At 44.1% G+C, this 24,365-nt stretch overlaps 1 protein-coding gene across 2 annotated transcripts in view; it reads right to left on the reverse strand.

Annotated features, from left to right (window-relative positions):
* Nucleotides 1-767: 767 nt before the first annotated feature.
* LOC146812369 (E3 ubiquitin-protein ligase RNF182-like) overlaps nucleotides 768-24,365 on the reverse strand; it is a 45,811-nt gene continuing 22,213 nt past the window's right edge. For both annotated transcript variants that reach the window (XM_085619368.1, XM_085619369.1), the window contains exon 2: nucleotides 768-3,783. In XM_085619368.1, the coding sequence (XP_085475494.1) occupies nucleotides 2,974-3,717 (744 nt within the window). In that variant the 5' untranslated portion in view covers nucleotides 3,718-3,783 and the 3' untranslated portion in view covers nucleotides 768-2,973. The remainder of the gene's footprint in view (nucleotides 3,784-24,365) is intronic.

Consider the following 24,365-nt stretch of genomic DNA (forward strand, 5'->3'; position numbering starts at 1 on the left):
CTCGTTTGGAGCCTACCAGCCCCGCGCCTTCTGACGCCAAGCCAATATTGAGTATACGTTCATCTTCCAACATGGTAATTATAGCGTTTGCCTCCATACTTAGTCCCCTTTAATTTTTTTCTTGGGACTCGATACAATACTCATTTGTAACATTGACTTAATATCATTGTAGGTGCCTTTCCTCCTTGTTACACCGTCACTTCTGTCCTGAAGAAGACCCCGTTAGTAAGGAGCCAACCAACCTACCTGTGTTCAGGGTTCGAAACGTCGACATATGATATTGCCAGTACCCTCAACAGTGCAATGTACACTGTGGTCTTCCGATTGTACATGGGTTTTGTAAATAATCTACATTTAAACGAATGAATTTCATCTGGATTGTGTGGCATAGAATTGTTTGCCTTACAATTGAGTTGTGACAGTGTCATTAAAGTTATATGTCACTTGCCCTCTTACCTCACTTTACTCACTACCCCCCTCCCTCCTTTGGCACCCCGCACTGTTCGATTAGTGTCAATTTATTCATAAAAAATGTGTATTTTGCCAATGTGTGATTAAATAACACTTTGACATCACTTACTTGTTTAAGTATCCTTCGATATCGATTTTGTGTAGGCTTTAACAAGCTTGTATGCTCTGCGACCATTTTTCCCTTATACTGTCTGATACCCAGGTCCCAGTGATTTTTGGGTTTACCCTTTGCTTTAACGCTCCCAGACAGCTTGGCACAAGACATGACACCACACAATGAATTCCGCTCTGTTTTTACTTTAATAGCATTTTAATAGTTGGCTCAACAACAATATACAGACAAGGAATTGGTGCTTCTCTCCATCCCAACACCTATCCTGTGCCTTCTAGTTGCCCACCCCAGGCAAGAAAGGTCACATACTTGTCCTTTGCACAAAGGCTTGGTTAGAGCTAACACTGTTTTAGATTTTCAGCACTTTTCGTGCTAAAGTGTCAGACAAGCCCACACAATTCTTCTCCGGGAGCCGCCTCCTAAAGTAATATTCACAGTGGTTCTGGCTGGGGCATGGTGAATGCACAAATACAATGGATACATGGCTTCAAGATAAGGAAATGGAAGTTCCAGGTCTATGGCCATGCAATCAGTGGGGCTCCCTGGAAATGTTGCTGTCTGCATAGTCTCCCAAAGATTTCCCAATAAAGTGGATTCTTAAAGTGCATAAGTCCTAAAATAGCAATAACAAAAATATAGATCTACTCTAATTTCTAAAGTGAAAGTCGTGGCACTAATCTTACCCTACCCTAACTTTAGACCATTCCTCAATCAATGTATGTCCATACCAATGTTCCCTTGAATCTTTATTGGCCGTTTCAAATATACACTGTACATCCCTTACTTCTTCACCTGTCCAACAATTGGATCAGTCTTTAAACCTCAGAAATTTGATAATGAACACTTGGACCAGGACCAAGCCAAGACTCGAGCCCTGACTCTTAACCTGATTTAACTAAGTCCGGACTAATCTTAAACCAAGCCTTGACAAAGCCTTGGACCACACTGCTGATTGTTAGCAGGATTGCAGTGGTGTGAATTCCAGTTCAAAGTGTGCATGTCAGTTTGGTCACCTGTCTTGCGACAGCCAGTCTAACATGCACACTTTTAGGTTCTCTCTAACCCGAGTTGTGTTGGACAGCCGGATGGTGAGCTGGCACAGGCCCCCAGTGTCTGAATGAGCACCGAGCCAGCCCATTCCAAAGAATCCTGGAGCCTCTCTCATACTGGTTAATATTATCAGAAGCATGAGAGCAGCATTTGGATTGGTTAGGGGAGTTGGCTCCAGGACACACAAATCCATGGACTGGAGAAGAACACCGAGAACCGGAGGAAGAGCACCCAGTGGGTAAGTAAACATTTAATTTTAATTCTGACACCTTTTTGAATTAGACCTTCTGACCGGCACTGGCAGAAACTCACATTCCTTCAGCCTCAACTCTAGATATATACTGTTTATAATGAGCCACAATTGAGAGCTCTGGCCCTGACCCAAAAGGAATTACTAATTTCTCACAGTGCCTGTCAGTGAATCAAAATATTTACTTCACTTGCCCCATCTTTTTTAAATGTCACCAGCCACCACTGATGATGTCCCTTTTCTGCAGGACGGCCATTGCTAAGGTGAAGCAGCCGTGTTATGGCCTTTGTACCTTTTACGTTCATATGTAGATGACTCTGACTAAGAAAGTCCAGCTATGACTCAAGGTGTCTCTCTCCTGCAGGGTGTGGTGAGCCACATTAGTACGGTCTCACTCTGGCCTAGATGAATAGCTCCTTTAATGCAAGGAAGCATTATACTGTCAAGGGCTAGTTATAGAAATACGTCTGAGGTTTCTTCTTGGCCTGGATCCTAGCCTTTTCAAACCACAATATCTAACAGAAAAGGTCTAATTCCAACTTATTTGCTCCCTCCTTTAAAGTATGGGAAATCATGTAACGTGGCTTCACTCTAACCCACTGTGCCCATCTTATGCAGGGTGAGGAGTCACATAGTGAAAGCCTCACTGTGACCCATTTATGATGTGCCTATAGTGTTGGGTAAGTCATATAATTAAGATCTCAATATTGCACAACGTGTCCTTTTCCTGCTGGGTTGGGTAGTGAATTATAAACAGTATCAGTCTGGTTTACAGTATCCTTCGGAAGGATGACTTTGTAACAGAGTGAGGGTATCACTCTGAACCACAGTGCTACTCGCTTGCAGGATAAGGAGAGTAACCAAGGAAAGTTTCACCCTGGCCTTGTTGCCCCTTCCTCTGCAGAATTGAGGAGTCCCATAAAGGTGGTTTTGCTCTGGCCAATGGTCCTCCTGCTCTACAGGACAGGATGAGTCAGGCAAGGAAAGTCTCACTCGGCTACACATTTTCCCTCCCCTGCAGGATGTGGGAGTTGTATTGGGAAAGTCTCACTCTGGGTCATTGCATTTCTCTACCGCCAGCAATGTTTAATCATGTAGGGAAGGCTTCCATGATCTCATGACACAGACACTGGCAGAAGCCATAGAATATGCACAGGAGAAGGGTGGATGGCACCAGGCTGACCAGCACGATGCCCATCGTGAGCTGCTTGATCATGAGAAGGTAGATGCCCAGAGGCAGTGAACTGAAGTAGATGAGGCAGAGGATGCCAATGACAAAGCGTGGAAAAGTCCTCCAGGTGCAGGAGCGGCATTTCTGGGCCGGGCAGTGACAGGGCAAAGAGTCTAGGCTCGGGGCACGGTACATGCGCATGATATCAAGCACGCCCAGGCTCTCAGCTGAAGTGCCGCCCTCTGGCACCTCCATGATGGTGATCACAAGGCAGTCCGATGAGCTGTGTGACTGCTCATTGAAGGGCTCCAAGTCCCCAGGGCTCAGGATAACCTCTGGAGACACTGACGCTCCTCGCTTCCGCACACGGTCATGGTAAGAGAGTACTGTGAGGATTTTGCTGTCATCTTGTAGAAACTGGACATCCTCATCCGGGACGCAGGTCTCCTGGCGGCAGAAGGGGCAGCTGACGATGTTTGGGGATGAATCCCCAATGTCGGCCATCTTTTTGAGGCATTTTGCACAGACCCGGTGCTGGCAGTTGAGAAGCTTGGGCTTGCGCTGCCGGGTGTCGTAGCGGTGGTAGCAAATCTTGCATTCCAGCTCCTGGGGATTATAGACCAGCAGCTGAGAGCTTTCTGGCTCCACGGACGTTTGGCTCATTGCTTCTCCTTCACAAAATGGAGGTCTAAAATTGTCCCGCAAAGAGGCTCAGATAACAGGAGCTTCCTAAAGGAGATGAGGAAGGTGGAGATTTGGAGAAAGGGTGAAGAGAGATATAGAAAGAAAGAGAATGAGAGAGAGAGAGCCAAAGCAAAAGAAGAAATAGAGAGTTAGATGAGGCGGTTGTGAAGAATGAAGAGTAACCGTTGGATGAGGACATTAGAGGAGACGGAGTAATGAAGAGAAAAGGACAGGGGATGAAAAGAAATGGAAGTGTAGGACAATGGAAGGGAGGAGGCAAGTGAGAGTAGGTGATAGAGAGGTAAGGAAAGTGACAAGGCGAGAGAAAAACAGATGTGTGGTAAAAAAAAAAGGGATGCCAAGAGAGAGAAATGGGAACAAGTTCAGGAATGAAATGTTGGAATGAAACAGAGGAATGAGAGAAAACAGCAGAGGGAGTCCGGTTGAATCATTGTAGGAAAATAGAGAGGATTCAGTAAAAAGGAACAAGAATCGAGGACCAAATGTGTAAAATGAGAAGTAATCCATATTAAATGAGTAAAAGAGATGTGAGAGATAGAAAGAGAGAGAGAAAAAAAGAGAGTTAGGGAATCCAGAATAGAAAGGGATCATGGGACAGGATAGGAGGAGACAAAGAGAGGTAAAACTGTTTATTGCAACATAGCACACTTGAACACATTCATTGCTTGACTACAGCTTCCATCACAGAACAAGTCAAAACCAGAGATTCTGGTGTCAAGTCAGCTATATATAAAGGAGATATTTGACATCATTGCAGAATGATTCTCTTACCCCAGCATAAAAAGTAGAGAGTTGGCACACGTCATCATTACTGCCACAGTATTCACCCTTATCTAATTGTTCTTCCAGTGCCTCCCAAACATGATTTTGTGATGTTAGTAAAACTAAGGAAGAACTTATGGCACCCCAAATCGACTACTGAAACCCTTTACTCCAAGACACAAGAGGCCTGAGTAACCAAAGCAATTATGAGTAGAGGGAGTAGTACTATGGAAGTACTCTTTTATGGTTAGGTATGGTAATACGATCTTTTCTTACATTAAAAAAACAAGAAAATTACTGTTTGATTCAGTGTATATCTATCTATATGTGATCAAGGCAGTGAATGCCGAAACGCGTTGCAGCGTAATGGAGGAATAAATCTTGCATTCCTGAAATCTCCCCGTGTCGGTGTCCGATTTTTGTGTGAAGAATCTGATGTGGTGTGTATATATATATCTATATATATACATATATATATATATACATTTATATATTTTTTTTTCACTAGACAAACACAAATATTAAAGTAATGTTATAGTTAGGTGACAAGACGTCATATACAACTGAATATTTTAATCCAAAAAAAGCACTGAAATCCACCATTAATAGTTAATTGAAGTAATTCTAACTCACTCCATCCAGTAACTATAACATGAACCCCCACTGTGCACAGTTTGGTCAGAAATGATATCATTTTAGATGTCATATGGGATGGTATCAATGCTGTCATTGAACATGTCATGAGTGATATAGTATGTGAGTGTATAAGCAGTGCATGGTAAGGGCGCAAGTTACATTGTGTTGTAAGTGACATTTCCACCTAACAATAACATCACTTTAACCTTTGCTTTCTTTCAGTGAGTTTTTAAAGGTTTTTTAATATAAAGGCAGCTAATATTACTAAACCTAAACATAAAGTCACTTTAACCTTTTGTTTTTTCTCAGTTAATTTCTGCAGGTTGTGTAATGTAATGTAATAGATTATTACCATACCTTGCTACATGAGCCACACACCATGCACACCCTTTGTTCGTGCGTGGAGTGGGGTTGGGTGCAAGCTCTGCCACCAAGCCAGACCCTGCGCCCAACCCCCCCATGAGAAGGCATGTGGCTGGGCACAAGGCCTGGCTGCGGGGACCCAACCCCTAATGAAGAGTAACACCAGCACCACTTTTTTATTCACAATGCTGGGAATCTGTGTTTTCCTAGCAAGTTTACATGCCCCCCCCCCCACCCAGCAGTTGAGGTAGATGAGACTTATTTTTTGGGGGGCAAATTTGTGAAGATTCAAAAATCTGCACCAAGGTTAGTAGCAAATCAAAAATCCATAAAATCATTTACATAAATATACATACATACATAGATATATATATATATCAGAAATGCCAGTGCTGCAGCAAAGAGAGCCCACACTCCAGGGGTAGTTTTTCAAACATGATTTAATACAATCTGACGCCTTTCCACAAACAAGGTCTTTGTCAAAGAAATCCAGACACTTGCTACTGTGCACTATTGCCTTAAGAAAACATCACATACGCGTGGCTGATACCTATCGAGCTGCAATGCGGACCAAAGAGGAGGGATTGAAACTGGACGCTGCTGGCGGCGGCCCATCCGAGGGCTTGAAATGAGTGACAGACATTAGTGCCACCATATGATACGAAATCAACCTGGACTGCAGTTCCCACAATGCCCCACTGTCATGTGACAGGCCCATCCAGGGGAGTGGCATCAACATTGTGAAAACGGGGCCAGGTGCACGCAATCAGCTAAGCAAATGCCTCTGAAGAAGAAAGGAATCTTTTGAAACGCGTCAGGCTCACTGCCAAACTGACTGTCTGATTGAAGCTGTCAGCAACAGACCGGTTGTACCCTGAAAATATAGGTTTGCCACCTACCTTTGTGTTCGAGTGCTGTTCAAGCGTGGGCAAGTTGGGGCAATGATATTTGGGCGGCGGTCCAGCCGCCAAACTTGCACCACCCCATAATCGGGGGCCGCGTGGCTGATACCTATCGAGCTGCAATGCGGACCAAAGAGGAGGGATTGAAACTGGACGCTGCTGGCGGCGGCCCATCCGAGGGCTTGAAATGAGTGACAGACATTAGTGCCACCATATGATACGAAATCAACCTGGACTGCAGTTCCCACAATGCCCCACTGTCATGTGACAGGCCCATCCAGGGGAGTGGCATCAACATTGTGAAAACGGGGCCAGGTGCACGCAATCAGCTAAGCAAATGCCTCTGAAGAAGAAAGGAATCTTTTGAAACGCGTCAGGCTCACTGCCAAACTGACTGTCTGATTGAAGCTGTCAGCAACAGACCGGTTGTACCCTGAAAATATAGGTTTGCCACCTACCTTTGTGTTCGAGTGCTGTTCAAGCGTGGGCAAGTTGGGGCAATGATATTTGGGCGGCGGTCCAGCCGCCAAACTTGCACCACCCCATAATCGGGGGCCGCGTGGCTGATACCTATCGAGCTGCAATGCGGAGCACAGAGGAGGGATTGAAACTGGACGCTGCTGGCGGCGGCCCATCCGAGGGCTTGAAATGAGTGACAGACATTAGTGCCACCATATGATACGAAATCAACCTGGACTGCAGTTCCCACAATGCCCCACTGTCATGTGACAGGCCCATCCAGGGGAGTGGCATCAACATTGTGAAAACGGGGCCAGGTGCACGCAATCAGCTAAGCAAATGCCTCTGAAGAAGAAAGGAATCTTTTGAAACGCGTCAGGCTCACTGCCAAACTGACTGTCTGATTGAAGCTGTCAGCAACAGACCGGTTGTACCCTGAAAATATAGATTTGCCACCTACCTTTGTGTTCGAGTGCTGTTCAAGCGTGGGCAAGTTGGAGCAATGATATTTGGGCGGCGGTCCAGCCGCCGAACTTGCACCACCCCATAATCGGGGGCCGCGTGGCTGATACCTATCGAGCTGCAATGCGGAGCACAGAGGAGGGATTGAAACTGGACGCTGCTGGCGCCGGCCCATCCGAGGGCTTGAAATGAGTGACAGACATTAGTGCAACCTTATGATACGAAATCAACCTGGACTGCAGTTCCCACAATGCCCCACTGTCATGTGACAGGCCCATCCAGGGGAGTGGCATCAACATTGTGAAAACGGGGCCAGGTGCACGCAATCAGCTAAGCAAATGCCTCTGAAGAAGAAAGGAATCTTTTGAAACGCGTCAGGCTCACTGCCAAACTGACTGTCTGATTGAAGCTGTCAGCAACAGACCGGTTGTACCCTGAAAATAAAGGTTTGCCACCTACCTTTGTGTTCGAGTGCTGTTCAAGCGTGGGCAAGTTGGAGCAATGATATTTGGGCGGCGGTCCAGCCGCCGAACTTGCACCACCCCATAATCGGGGGCCGCGTGGCTGATACCTATCGAGCTGCAATGCGGAGCACAGAGGAGGGATTGAAACTGGACGCTGCTGGCGGCGGCCCATCCGAGGGCTTGAAATGAGTGACAGACATTAGTGCCACCATATGATACGAAATCAACCTGGACTGCAGTTCCCACAATGCCCCACTGTCATGTGACAGGCCCATCCAGGGGAGTGGCATCAACATTGTGAAAACGGGGCCAGGTGCACGCAATCAGCTAAGCAAATGCCTCTGAAGAAGAAAGGAATCTTTTGAAACGCGTCAGGCTCACTGCCAAACTGACTGTCTGATTGAAGCTGTCAGCAACAGACCGGTTGTACCCTGAAAATAAAGGTTTGCCACCTACCTTTGTGTTCGAGTGCTGTTCAAGCGTGGGCAAGTTGGAGCAATGATATATATATATATATATATATATTCACTGAAAAAACCATAGGTTTCACACATGTTATAGTTAGCTGTACATTTTACTGATAAAAAACCAATGAAATTCCCCCGTTATAGTTACTGTAGGCAACTATAACTCACGCGACCGTAATCCTCAGCTGATGCTAATACTGTATTTAGACACTTATTTGCCCATGTCTTCTTCCATTAAATTTAAGCTATACATATATTACAAATATTTTTTTTTCATAAAGACACATATGTCATCAGCAGAGGATTACGGTCGCGTGAGTTATAGTTGCCTACAGTAACTATAACGGGGGAATTTCATTGGTTTTTTATCAGTAAAATGTACAGCTAACTATAACATGTGTGAAACCTATGGTTTTTTCAGTGAATTTGCAAGGTTTTTTAAATGCTAATTCCGAACTATAACGTGTGTGAAACCTATGGTTTTTTCAGTGAATTTGTACGGTTTTTTAAATGCTAACTTACTTTACGCCATTCGTGGCGTGCGCGCCCAGTTAACGCAGTTCGTTCCGTGCGCGCACGGTGCACTTCGCGCACCGTGCGCGCACAGTGAGCACGCGGTGCGCTTCGCGCACTGCGCGCCCGCTTTACGCAGTTAGTGCCTGCACGCACAGTGGTCACGCGGTGCGCTGCGCGCACCGCGTGCCCACATTATGCGGGATGGGCCATGTACGCACGATGCGCTTCGCGCACCGTGCGCACATGGCGGACATATTATGCGCATCGTTGTGAAATGTTTTGTTTATTATTTTCATTTATTTGATATGCCATGCACAAATGGAGCCCTTAGGGCACCATTTGCACATGGGGTGTGGAAAGTGTGGATAATTTTTTTTATTTTTTTTATTTTTTACCGTACGCGTACGGTAAGCGTAATCGGCGATTTTTCGAAAAAAAAAAGAAATTTTTTTTTTGCCTTGGGGGTTGTTTGGGGGCCCGTATATCACTGCTGGGTGATTATTATCTCAATATACTGCCCCTTTACACATTTTTGGGCTTCATTTATGCTGCCCCACTCTGAGTGCGAGAGAGAAAATGGCGGCCGCCGCTTCCTGGTTTCGGCCGATTCGAATGTTTACTAAGATCTAAGAGCCAATCAGAATCGCGCTCGCGCACGCCACCGTACGCGTACGGTAAGCGCACCGTAAGCGCACCGTAAGCTGGCTCAGATATATATATTGATTTAAAGGCTATTTTCTCAGAATCTACTGAACAGATTTACACCAAACCTACAAAAGGCACTTCCTTGACCTGAGGACTACCTCTCTGCCAAATTTCAAGTAATTCTGTTCAGCCGTTCGGGCTGTAGCTGTGTCTAAAGGTCCTATGGAAAAATGCATGGGAAAAACGCGTTTTGGGACCCCCCTTTTATCTCAGCCCCCGCTTGACGAATACCCCCGAGACTTTCAGGGTAGGAGCGGAGCGTAGCGCCCCACCTATTTTGAAAAATTCACGAGGATTCGTCGACCGGCGCAAAAGTTATTCAAAATAGAATGTTGCGGATTTCCTATGGAAACGTGGTCCTAACTATAACTACCTACTCCGAAATCGAGGGTTAATGTCCAGAGGAGCAGAAGAAGGTGATGCTCCCACCTCAGAGGAAGGGCTCAGCTGAGCTGCCGATGATGTACTCGGCTGAGCTTCTGAGGTTGGGCTCCGGTGACTTACTGAAGAGTTTTCTTCAGTATGTCGAGCAAAGGTCCTGGGATGTTTATCCCTAATGTGTCTCATCATAGAGTGATTTCCTAGGAATACTTCTTCCTTGGATCTCCTCTAGATAAAACACGGTCACAAAGTGTGCAAGTGACCAATGGAGCATTGACCTTTTTCTGCCCCTCTGGAAAAGTAAAATACTCCCACACAAAAGAATCCTTTTGTTTCCTCCTTCTCTCTCTGATGATGGTGCTGCTAGGCTCACTGTCAGAAGAGGTCTGCTGCTCTGCCATTGTATCTCAATGTCAATTCAGCTCCTTCTCCTAGGGGATCTCAAGCAGTAATGAGGGGAATGGGTGTGGTGTGGGAAGTTTCTGGAACTGAAAGTAGTTTCAACCAATGAAAAGTGTTCTTTGTGGATCACATGACCTACCGTGCGCGCTCCGTAAGCTTACGGTACGCGCTCGTAAACAAGTACGCATGCGCAAACATGACGCTTATGGAGCGCTTACGGAGCGCGTACGTAAGACGCACTCGCGCATGCGCATTACACGCCCCTGCGTAACCGCGACGTTGCTTCCGCGCAACTCACATGCGTGTACGCGTACGTCACATACGTATCACGTAAGCGCACTGTACTTATGACGTACGGAGCGCGTAGCGTCAGCTTACCGTACGCGCATCGTATCACGTAAGCGCACCGTACTTATGACGTACGGAGCACGTAGCGTCAGTTTACCGTACGCGCACGGTAAAAAATGCATAAAAAAATAAATTAACCATTCCATAATGCAGGATATAGTACATATATTATTTTATACATAGGTTTACCAAAAATCTCAAAAAAAAAATTGCATTTAAAAAACCGTACAAATTCACTAAAAAAACCATAGGTTTCACACACGTTATAGTTAGGAATTAGCATTTAAAAAACCTTGCAAATTCACTGAAAAAACCATAGGTTTCACACATGTTATAGTTAGCTGGACATTTCACTCGTAAGGCAACTATAACTCACGCGACCGCAATCCTCTGTTGATGCTAATACTGTATCTTTAGCTATACATATATTACAAATATTTATTTTTCATAAAGACACATATGTCATCAGTGATGTAATATTTGACATCATCAGCAGAGGATTGCGGTCGCGTGAGTTATAGTGGCCTGCACTAACTATAACGGGGGAATTTCATTGGTTTTTTACGAGTGAAATGTCCAGCTAACTATAACATGTGTGAAACCTATGGTTTTTTCAGTGAATATATATATATATATATATATATATATATATATATATATACACACACCAACTACAAAGGATGATGACAGCGTGTGAGGATTGTCTCAGTGTATTGATGTCTGACTGGTATTGAATGCATTGCGGCTGATCATAGCCTTGATCACCAAAGTAGAGGTGCCATTGCAACACATTTGTCTTTTGCATCTGTGCGTGCCGTGCAATAACTACAAGTGAAAGCAGACTTCGCAACCTCCTTCAAAACACACATTGAATTACATTCGTCTTTCTTCTAACTAGTCGATAAACATAGTTAGGAAAGTCGTATGTCGATGAATTATTCATACCACAGTTCAAATCAATGTGACCGGTAATTAAAATAATGTAAAATCATATATTACCATACATGTTAAAATTAATTTGTCAAACATGCCAAGCCAGCATTGACTGATTCCTTTCTTCTAGAAATATATATATATTATGTACCTGCTTCGCCCCCAGCTATGCCAACCTTGTGGTAGGCTGGTGGGAGAAGCGGGAGAAGCAGGTCCTATGGAGTGAGGAGATGGAACCCTGGTCCAACAGGATTGGTTTATGGCTAAGATTTATTGACGATGTGTTTTTTGTGTGGGAGGGTGAAGAATGTGATCTCCTTGAATTTTCCAATCAACTGAACTATAACATCATGAATTTGAAATTCACAATGCCATATAGCCAGTACACCATTGATTTCCTTGACACCAGATTGACCATTAGTGAAGGCAGAATAACAACCGATCTTTAAAGGAAACAAACCGTAGGCAATTCCATTCTCCATGCGGCTGGCTGCCATCCCCCAAACTTCAGATGGAGTATCCCCTAAAGCGTGCTCTTTAGAGCCAAACGCAATTGTAGCACAGAAGCCTCTTATGAAAGAACCAAGAACAAAATGGTTAAGAGGTTCAAGAACAGAGGGTACCCCATTAAAATGCTACGCAGGAGTGTAACAAAAGCAGACGCCATCAGTCGTAATGATGCCTTATTCCAACCACCAAAATATCACCACAGACTAGATGAAGTAGGAACACCAGTACGCTTCATAACCACATATAACACACAAGCAGGTGAATTGAAGTGTGCTCAAGAAAAGATGGCATATCTTAACACAAGATCCACTACTTGAGAAAAAAGTAGGACAAGCACCATCGGTCACCTACAGAAAGAATCTGTCCCTTAAGGACATTCTAGTCAATAGCCACTTACAAACCAACAAAAAGCCTTGGCTGGACCAAAGGGGAGGCTTCCACAAATGCAGTAAATGCAAAGCCTGCAGCCATAGCGAGAGTGTAAGAGAAGTCACACTACCGAGATCAAAGAAAAAATGGAAAATCACTAGGCCCATTAACTGTGGGACCGAATTCGTAGTTTATGCCATCACATGTCCCTGTGGGAAGTGGTATGTCGGATCGACAACATTCCCAGTTAAGAAAAGAATCCTGGAGCATTGGAGAGCTATAACAAACCGTGACTTTAGCTACAGCACAGCCAGACATTTTGATGAGGCCCATGAAGGCGATTGGACTAAAGGCAAATACTTTGGTCTCGCTAACCATTCCCAAACATCCTAGAGGAGGGAATCAAGTACAAGCCTTATGCAGACTAGAGTCAAGACTGATCTTGCAGGCAGCATGTTCCCCACAGGGATGAATAATGACGAGGAACTATTTGTACATTTGTAAAATATACTGTTGCTTTCTGTCGCCCAACTCTATCAGTTCCTTTTTAGTGAGACCTTAGGTCTCTACATTGTAATTCACTTTAAAATGGTTGAGTAAAATAAAGTTCATGGTTGCCTTCGGCGTCTGCTACATGTGAGCAACTCCCTCCGTGAGGTCACAAATGTAATGTTTCATGTGATGTTACAATGTTAAAAATGTGGTTGGATTTATTGGTTATGGTAAAATATCAATTCATACATGGAAAAGTGGGAAGAATTCATGTTTTTACGATATTAATATGCTCTGTTTTTCATATCTTTTAACAGATCAATCTAACACGACAGAAGGATAGCCACTAGGAGATTGCTAAGAGCACAGGAGATTGAAGGATGTTCTCTGGAACTGTCATCTCTCCATTTTTCACGATATAGGTAGTTGCAATCAGCACCTTCATATCGAATACAGCACACCTCCACAATTAATAATTTGCACGGGGGCATTAGGTTTAATATATACATTGACAAGGGATCCAAATTAGCACTGAGTGCACAACTCACATGGTTACTAAAAACCATTATAGCTCCCTTTGTCGTTTTCTCTACCTCACTATCTCCTCCTTAGTTTCCACCAATTCTATTATATATACATTATATCACCTGACATGAGATAACCATTGAATCACCACCTTGATCGCCACTACCTACTGCAACTATGCTGAGGGTACTTTACCCGAGGTGACTGATGCTAAGTTTACTTCATGTGAGGGTTCTATACCCGTTAGCAAGAAGGCAAAGCTAAACATGTGTATTAATGAAAACAGACATTGGAACTATCAATAGACCCCGTCTTAGTAAAATACTGTGATGAATTAAAAACAAATATAAATTAAGAAGTAAATAATGAAATCTTCATGAACGTAAAAATATCTTTCATATTACTCACCAAAGTCTTTTATTTATGTTCATCACGGCACGCTGCGTCGTGCTAATCACTGTATCTTTAAATATTTGTGGAACTGGCAAATGGTCATGTGACCAGGACCTCGCCTGAGGTCGAAACGCGTCTTGTTTGCCGAATAAACCCTTGATATTTTCACCTTCACACCGGAGTGGCTCGCTTTTTCCTGCTGGAAATGCAGGGATATATATATATATATATATATAAGTCAATCATGTTGCCCAAGGTGAGGAGGCCGCCCAGGGTTCCATTCTCATAACCACAAGGGCCCCAGCAGAATCTGCCTACGACCATCCACTATACGGCTCGACGCATTTCAGGCCAACCGCCCTTGTTCACAAGCCTCAGGAAATGTAGACACAAGACAACTATGCTGATCGGGAACACCTGCTTTATTTTAAAAAAGTCCGCCCTCGTGGGTGTGTCTTAAAGTCACTCACTGCAACAACATCACATTGCCTTCTGGTATTAGCAGTCCAAATCAGTTGTATTACCTCAGTGGGTTCATAAATAGTGCCATAGTTCAAAATCCCAATTTTAAAATCCCAAGTGGGTTAAATGAACAGAGTAAGGTGAGTCCGCTAGGTTATGCAACCACCTCGTTTGCGAAGAACTCTGCTCCTTTGACGCCTGGAATCACCGGCGCCTGGATTCGCTAGTTAGCGGTGGGCCGCCTCGCGACCGAGCCAGGTCGCTAAACATAAGTCAATCAGGTTGCCCAAGGTGAGGAGGCCGCCCAGGGTTCCATTCTCATAACCACGAGGGCCCCAGCAGAATCCGCCTACGACCCTCCACTATACGGCTCAACGTGTTTCAGGCCAACCGCCCTTGTTCACAAGCCTCAGGAAATGTAGACACAAGACAACTATGCTAATCGGGAACACCTGCTTTATTTTAAAAAAGTCCGCCCTCGTGGGCGTGTCTTAAAGTCACTCACTGCAACAACATCATCACATTGCCTTCTGGTATTAGCAGCCCAAATCAGTTGTATTACCTCAGTGGGTTCATAAATAGTGCCATAGTTCAAAATCCCAATTTTAAAATCCCAAGTGGGTTAAATGGACAGAGTAAGGTGAGTCCGCTAGGTTATGCATATATCAAAGAAAGTACAAATATTGACAGGGTGAGAGCCTGTATGTAACTGTGCACTGTTCACAAAGTGTCTAGTCTGACACTATAACATTTTTTGAAATCATGTTGTACTTTTAATTTTCAAAGATACAATCATCACATTATCTGAAATATATCACATTTGGTGCGAGGCAACAGAAATGTGTAAACAACTTGTTTCAATAAACACTTCAGTCAATATTTACATGAAAAACATCTTATGCAAAAATAATGTATAATCTACTGACAATCGCATGATACAAACATGTAGTAGTAAATACACAAATTCATAACAACAGAAGTGTCAATGCCCAATGCATTTCGGAACCAGCCGGTTCCTTCGTCAGGGGCCAATCTGAAAAATACAAGATAAACCATTTTCTAATGAATAAATTATATTATGGCTCAATCTCATCTGTTCTGATGGTATGCAAACATAACTCTGTAGGTTACCTGTATGAATGTTGAATTTGGTACACTCTGAAAAAAACAACAATGTGCTGATGTGAACAACGGCTGAGGCAGGATGATGTACGTGAATAAGGGCGGTGAGTGACTGAGTGACTCACGCTTACCTGGACTAATGGAAACTCGTGTCTCTGAAAAGATAGAATACCGGGCTACATTGAGCAAGTGTTTTGACCATAAGCTAAAAATATATGGCTTACGTAAAATCATAATGCTGAAGATAAAACAAAGAGGAAGCTTACCTCAAAGAGGAGGTACGTGAAATGCTAGGGAAAAAAATAAGCAGAGCAAGGAGTAAGAGTGTGTTGCGGCAAGAATAACCAATAGTATTCGGCTGCGACGCACAAACGTGTAGGAACCCTTACCTGAAACAAGACTGAGGATGAGAGAAACCGCCAAGCTCCACACCGATATAACGAGTAAGAGCTGAAAATCGAGGCAGCTATTTCTAGTGTCAAAACCGGAAGGAAACCGGAAATACTAAACAGGAACAAGGGACTTGAAGAAAAACGAGTGAAACAGGCGAGCTGAAGGTAGGCGCCATCTTAGAACGGTAACGCACAACCGTGCTGGTGGGTCTGTAGATGCATTAAGCTTGGAAACTAAATATGAAAAATGAGGAGAAGCAAACTCGTAGAGAAGGAAAAAAGGTATAAACGATTTGTAAAGCATTGCAAAGAGAAGGAGAGATGTGGGAAGTGTAAACAGAAGCGCGATGGGCTATATTGCGAGTAAAGGAAGCTAAGGGAGAGAGACGGGTCACGAAGATGGGGGGAAGAGATAGACCAAGGGGATGGACTCAAAGAGCAAACTGTACCAATAGAGTCCAAATAAACGGCATCTAGGAACGGTGAGAGTAGGCATGAGCATGTGGGTGTGAGGGTGCAGTCCGGAGAATAATGAGAAGTAAACAAGGGGAAATAAGTACTAGAATGAAGGTATTCTAATAAAAAAGTGAAGTGCTGGGGATGTGTGTGTGTGTAACCCAATGTATCAATGCAGTGGTGCTAAGGTGCAAAGTGTATCATCAGTACAAAAAGAGGCCACATGGGGCTTATGTGCAGAGAAACGATCATTAGAATTAGATAAAGCATGACATGTCGAGCCTGTCATTGAGACCTCTCGGTATCATGGTGTCCAGAAACTTGATCCAATAAACCTCCCTCTGCAGAAGTTTAAGGTGAGTATTGACTCCATGTCGTGGCACAACATGTTCGATAATTTGAAATCTGAGTTGGGATATTGAATGACTTGCTTCCTGCCAATGGGTCGCCAGAGGTGAATTTTTATTCTTGGTCCTAATCCGACTTTTGTGCTCTGTGAGGCGTGTTTTCATTTTTCGTTCAGTTTTGCCGATATACAGTTTGCCACATGGGCATTTGATCCCATATATCACATTCGTGGTGTTGCAATCACTGGTGTGTCTGAGCAAAACTTCTTTGCCCGTAGTTGGGTGTGTTAAGATGTTACCCGGAATGCTGTTATTGCAATGTGAACAATTTTGACATTTCAATGTTCCTTTGGTGGTGATTTTCTTGTTTGGTTTTTTCGTGGGAGCTATTAATTCCCGGAGGTTTTGACCCCTGGTGTAGGCATGCAAAGGAAATTCCTGAAAAATATTGTTGAAATCAGTTTCATTGGCTAGCAGTTCCCATCGTGTGTTGATAATCTTTTTAATGGCAATAGAGCTGGTGGAATATTTGGAGATGAACACTATGTTTGTTTTGTTTGGTTTCTTGATGGATGTAAGTAGTTCTCCACGTGATATTGTCATCGCTCTTTGCGCACATGAGTCAAGAATGACGGAGGGGTAACCTCGCTTATGGTATTTCTCCTTGTATTCATTAATTTTTGTTGTACAGTCCTGTGTTTCTGAGCAGATCCGTTTGATTCTAATAAATTGGGAGTAAGGTATGGACTGTGTGTCAATTTTGTGTGTGAATTGAATCCTAGGATTGTGTGAGTTCAGAGTGGTTAACATTTGTTCAAGGAGTTGTCTTGAACAAATGTTAACCACTCTGAACTCACACAATCCTAGGATTCAATTCACACACAAAATTGACACACAGTCCATACAATATCTCGATGTCACCATCAACAAAAATCCAGAAGGACAAGGGTTAATTACAACAGTCTACACTAAACCCACGGATCGCAATAATGCATTGCAATACTCAAGTTTCCACCCCAGCAATCTCATCAACAACCTACCTTACTCCCAATTCATTAGAATCAAACGGATCTGCTCAGAAACACAGGACTGTACAACAAAAATTAATGAATACAAGGAGAAATACCATAAGCGAGGTTACCCCTCCGTCATTCTTGACTCATGTGCGCAAAGAGCGATGACAATATCACGTGGAGAACTACTTACATCCATCAAGAAACCAAACAAAACAAACATAGTGTTCATCTCCTAATATTCCACCAGCTCTATTGCCATTAAAAAGATTATCAACACACGATGGGAACTGCTAGCCAATGAAACTGATTTCAACAATATTTTTCAGGAATTTCCTTTGCATGCCTACACCAGGGGTCAAAACCTCCGGGAATTAATAGCTCCCACGAAAAAACCAAACAAGAAAATCACCACCAAAGGAACATTGAAATGTCAAAATTGTTCACATTGCAATAACAGCATTCCGGGTAAGATCTTAACACATCCAACTACGGGCAAAGAAGTTTTGCTCAGACACACCAGTGATTGCAACACCACGAATGTGATATATGGGATCAAATGCCCATGTGGCAAACTGTATATCGGCAAAACTGAACGAAAAATGAAAACACGCCTCACAGAGCACAAAAGTCGGATTAGGACCAAGAATAAAAATTCACCTCTGGCGACCCATTGGCAGGAAGCAAGTCATTCAATATCCCAACTCAGATTTCAAATTATCGAACATGTTGTACCACGACATGGAGTCAATACTCACCTTAAACTTCTGCAGAGGGAGGTTTATTGGATCAAGTTTCTGGACACCATGATACCGAGAGGTCTTAATGACAGGCTCGACATGTCATGCTTTATCTAATTCTAATGATCGTTTCTCTGCACATAAGCCCCATGTGGCCTCTTTTTGTACTGATGATACACTTTGCACCTTAGCACCACTGCATTGATACATTGGGTTACACACACACACATCCCCAGCACTTCACTTTTTTATTAGAATAACTTCATTCTAGTACTTATTTCCCCTTGTTTACTTCTCATTATTCTCCGGACTGCACCCTCACACCCACATGCTCATGCCTACTCTCACCGTTCCTAGATGCCGTTTATTTGGACTCTATTGGTACAGTTTGCTCTTTGAGTCCATCCCCTTGGTCTATCTCTTCCCCCCATCTTCGTGACCCGTCTCTCTCCCTTAGCTTCCTTTACTCGCAATATAGCCCATCGCGCTTCTGTTTACACTTCCCACATCTCTCCTTCTCTTTGCAATGCTTTACAAATCGTTTATACCTTTTTTCCTTCTCTACGAGTTTGCTTCTCCTCATTTTTCATATTTAGTTTCCAAGCTTAATGCATCTACAGACCCACCAGCACGGTTGTGCGTTACCGTTCTAAGATGGCGCCTACCTTCAGCTCGCCTGTTTCACTCGTTTTTCTTCAAGTCCCTTGTTCCTGTTTAGTATTTCCGGTTTCCTTCCGGTTTTGACACTAGAAATAGCTGCCTCGATTTTCAGCTCTTACTCGTTATATCGGTGTGGAGCTTGGCGGTTTCTCTCATCCTCAGTCTTGTTTCAGGTAAGGGTTCCTACACGTTTGTGCGTCGCAGCCGAATACTATTGGTTATTCTTGCCGCAACACACTCTTACTCCTTGCTCTGCTTATTTTTTTCCCTAGCATTTCACGTACCTCCTCTTTGAGGTAAGCTTCCTCTTTATTTTATCTTCAGCATTATGATTTTACGTAAGCCATATATTTTTAGCTTATGGTCAAAACACTTGCTCAATGTAGCCCGGTATTCTATCTTTTCAGAGACACGAGTTTCCATTAGTCCAGGTAAGCGTGAGTCTCTCAGTCACTCACCGCCCTTATTCACGTACATCATCCTGCCTCAGCCGTTGTTCACATCAGCACATTGTTGTTTTTTTCAGAGTGTACCAAATTCAACATTCATACAGGTAACCTACAGAGTTATGTTTGCATACCATCAGAACAGATGAGATTGAGCCATAATATAATTTATTCATTAGAAAATGGTTTATCTTGTATTTTTCAGATTGGCCCCTGACGAAGGAACCGGCTGGTTCCGAAATGCATTGGGCATTGACACTTCTGTTGTTATGAATTTGTGTATTTACTACTACATGTTTGTATCATGCGATTGTCAGTAGATTATACATTATTTTTGCATAAGATGTTTTTCATGTAAATACTGACTGAAGTGTTTATTGAAACAAGTTGTTTACACATTTCTGTTGCCTCGCACCAAATGTGATATATTTCAGATAATGTGATGGTTGTATCTTTGAAAATTAAAAGTACAACATGATTTCAAAAAATGTTATAGTGTCAGACTAGACACTTTGTGAACAGTGCACAGTTACATACAGGCTCTCACCCTGTCAATATTTGTACTTTTGCGTAGTAGAAGAGGACAAACTTCTACTTAACTGTAGCACCGTTGGTCTAGATTCCCTCAGAATTTTGCAAACATCTTGAACTATATTTACCGGAGTGCTCTCCCTTCATAAACGTATATCAAAGAAAGACCACTCTGTTAAAAGTGACCCAAGGACACCGCGGGGATTATTTCAGGAGCCCTTTATTCACAGGTAGTTGCACAGCATAATGCATTTCGGCTTCTCTAGCCTTCCTCAGACGCCGCTCACACCCAGATGGTACCGTCTCCCTCCTTTATTGTTTCCTACGGTGCTCCCATTGGTGGGAGATCAGCTGACCCTGCTTGACTAGGAGCAGCTGTAATGAAATGTGAGACTACAGCTCCCAGCGTGCAATGTCTTGGTAAGTACCACAGCAGGGTTGATAGAACTTGCAGTGAGCGCTGAGAATACCATGTAGAGGGGGGGCCATGTAGTGGCAGGTGCCGTCAGTAATTGAAAGGGTCCAGGGTTCCCTCGAGTCCCCAACGCCCAAGCCACAATTCCGGAAACAGACCGGGCCCTGGAGAACGCTGCAATGAGCCCTCTGCCCCGTGAAGTCACAGTCTGCCTGGCATGGCCCGTTCTCGTGACTGCATCTTTAAATATTTGTGGAACTGGCAAATGGTCATGTGACCAAGACCTGAGGTCGAAACGTGTCTTGTTTGCTGAATAAACCCTTGATATTGTCACCTTCACACCGGAGTAGCTCGCTTTTTCCTACTGGAAACACAGGGATTCTTGTTTGTATATATATATATATATATATATATATATATATATATATATATATATATATATATATATTTTTTATTATTTTTTTTTCAACAAAGGACGCCACACTCTGGAACTTGTCTATTTAGATTTTATTGCACAGAGCCCAGTCTGTCACACCGACGCGTTTCGGCCTGACGGCCTTTCTCACGGTAGGTGGCACTGCTTTTTGCATCTGCTTTATTGCATTTCCTGTTTTTACACCATCCCCATGACTTCTGGGAAATGTTGTTTCAATATTGTTAAATACAGATCACCTTGTGACAGATACCATCTTTATATGTGTGAAACAACATAACGCATTACATAGTTACTGGTTGAATTTTGCTGACATAGAACCCCAATTGCACATCATTATGAATAAATTACAAAGATTAATCATTGATTTGTATACTTGTTTGTGGACAATACTGAGTGTAATCCGTCCATTATGTGTATATGTGCAATGCAGTATATATGTGTTTAGTACACAGATGTAACCATACTCAGTGCATTGGGATTTTTAACTATGGTGCATGCAGCAATAAAGGGTTTAGTACCCATAAACTAATCAACACCGTTCCCCATTTTTGATGCAGTTATGTTTGCGCAAGGTATCATGTTGCAATTCATATTTTCAAGATTTAACCGCAATTCCGAGATTGTCAATACCCCAGAAACAGTTCTTCTGATTCCCCATTGTTCTATTGTAGGTGAACATAAAGTTCCTCATCAAAGTTCATGCCTCTCGGATTTTCGGTCCGCAAAACTGGTTTGGCCCAATGCCTGCACCCGCTGTTGAGCGATCCGGCAGCAAAACCACAGTGACGAAAATAGTATATGTATATATATAAATATATATATATATATATTTATTACCTACTGGCGGTCGCCAGTAGGTAGTTATAGTTAGGACCTATTATCCATAGGAAATCCACAACATTCTATTTAGAATACCTTTGGCGCCGGTTGACGATTCTTCGCGAAATTTTCAAAACTCGTGGCCCGCTCCGGTCCACTCCTATCCTGAAAGTCTCAGGGTGATTCGTCAAGCGGGGGCTGAGAAAAAAGAGGGGTCCCAAAACGTGTTTTCCCCATGCAATTTTCCATAGGGACCGTTAGTCGCGGCTACAGCCAAAACTGCTGAACGGAATTACACCAAATTTGGCAGAAAGGTAGACCTTGGTTCACACTCATGCCTTTTGGTTAAATGGTGTAAATCCGTTCAGTAGTTGCTGAGAAAATTAAAATCACATATATATCTATGGCCTCGGAGGATCCGCGCACCCAATGCGCACCCAGCGTGAACCCTCCCGATCACGAGCTGCATGCTAATTGGCTGTTACCTGAATGTAAACACTCCAAACCAGGAAGTGTTGGCAGCCATTTTGTGCCTCGGTAGAAGCGAGGCTTAAGAAATCAGTGGATGAAGTGTGCAAAGTGTATAAAGGGGGCACGGTAGAAATACCCTGACCCTCTAGATTTGCTTAGGGGGACCCACAATAGGGGGAGGATAGAGACAGCGGAGAACTCGGTCAAGGAGTTGTTTAATGTCTTTAAAGAGATATCCTCCTTGTCTACTATTGCTGCACCTATGATAGGCTCAGTGGAGTCCTGTAATCGAGTGGCAGACTTCTTCTCAGAGAAGGTAGAAAAGATTTACTCCACCTTCCCGGTTTCGGCTCGGGATGGGCGCATGGATGCTGTTGTATCCACTAACATATTGGGGACAGAATGCCTTGATATTTTCACTGTTCCATCCCATTTCACCTTAAATAAGATAGCCGCCAACATTAAGTCTGGCTTTCCCAGAAACCCTGCATCGCCCAAGGTGCTGAGAGGGAGTATTGAGACTCTCGAGCCCTATCTCATAAATCTTTTAGAGCTCTCCTTTACCTCAGGCATCGTCCCAAAAAAATGGAAGGAGGCTGTTGTTCTCCCTTTGAAGAAAAAACCCCATGTCAGCATGGATCATTTGGACAATCTCCACCCTATCTCGCTACTACCCTACTTCGCGAAAATCGCTGAGAAGGTAGCCAATGTCCAATTGACGGCTCACATTAGTAAGCATAATCTTCTCCACCCGACCCAATCAGGCTTTCGAGCATCTTATTCTACTGAATTAGCCCTGCTTCTGTCTACTGAGACCATCCGGAAATTTGTGGATGAGGGACAAACGGTGGCTTTAATTCTTTTAGACTTGAGTGCCGCATTCGACACTGTGGCCCATCACACGTTGCTACAGTGTCTTAGAAAGGGAGGGGTGGTTGGTAAAGCCTGGGAATGGATGGAATCTTTCCTGCAAGACCGCAGCTTCCAGGTAGCACAGGGACCCCACAGATCAAAACATATCAAAATGAAACAGGGGGTCCCACAGGGGTCCACCCTCAGTCAGACCCTATTTAATCTCTATGTCACACCGGTGGCAGAGATTACGGAGAAATTTGGGGTCAAGGTCGTGTCGTATGCTGACCTGTTTTGGAGTCCTGCGGGGGTCTCAGGAAAACGCTGGACCTGCTACCTACCACAGTCAGGAAAACCATGGTCCATGCCTTAGTGACATCAAGGCTGGACTATGGAAATGTCCTCTACTTGGGAGCTAATATTAAGTGCATTCAGAGGCTACAACGCATCCAGAATGTGGCAGCCCGCCTGGTTTTGATGCTGCCCAAGAGAGACCCTTCCAAGAGGGCTTTGGCCACCCTGCATTGGCTTCCGATTAAGGAGCGAATTCTGTTCAAAGTGCTCTGTGTGAGTCATTGGATTGTACAGAGGAAGGGGCCCACCTACCTCCATAACCTCCTAACCTCCTATGCCCCTACCCGTCAATTAAGGGCTAGCGGGAAGGGGCAGGTCATCATACCTACCATCAAGAGAGCAAGGATGGGCGGGCGCTCCTTTTGCTTTGTGGCAGCACAACAATGGAACAAACTCCTGTGGGGGTTCAGGACGGAGGTCTCAGAGATGACCTTCCGTAAGGAGCTGAAAACTTATCTTTTCCCCTCTGAATAGAGTAGCAGGGAGCTCACACGGGTGGGGATTGTATTGTGACAGGGATGTCATGGGTATGTTCCGCAGCGCGGGGACACACTAGCCTAGTGTAACCATGCGCTTTATAAATTTGTTTATTATTATTATTATTATTATTAATATTATTACAAGGCCCCCAGGGCCCAATTACTTTTTTGAAAAAACGGCAAAATGCACGCTGGCTGCAAGGATCCTGCCGTAAAAAAAGAAAAACGAAGCGCGGACTCCCGCGCTTCTTTAATAATTAGCCCCCTGTGGGGGGCCAAATGCCGGGGGCAACAACTGTAAAATTTGATGGGGGGCCCAGAGGGGCCCCTCAGCCCCGGGGACCGCCACCTCCCGGGGCTACAAAATAAATGGGTGGGGGGGCTCTAAGGCCCCCCCCAAGCCCCGGGGACCACCACCCCCCGGGGCTTTTTATATTGTGGGAGTGGGGGCCGCGTGGCCTCCCTCCTGGAGCCGTCGATGACCCTGGGGACCGCCACCCTCCAGGGCCAGCTCCTGCAGTG

This window comes from Triturus cristatus, chromosome 7 (genome assembly GCF_964204655.1).
Source record: "Triturus cristatus chromosome 7, aTriCri1.1, whole genome shotgun sequence".
In the NCBI taxonomy this organism is placed as follows: Eukaryota; Metazoa; Chordata; class Amphibia; order Caudata; family Salamandridae; genus Triturus; species Triturus cristatus.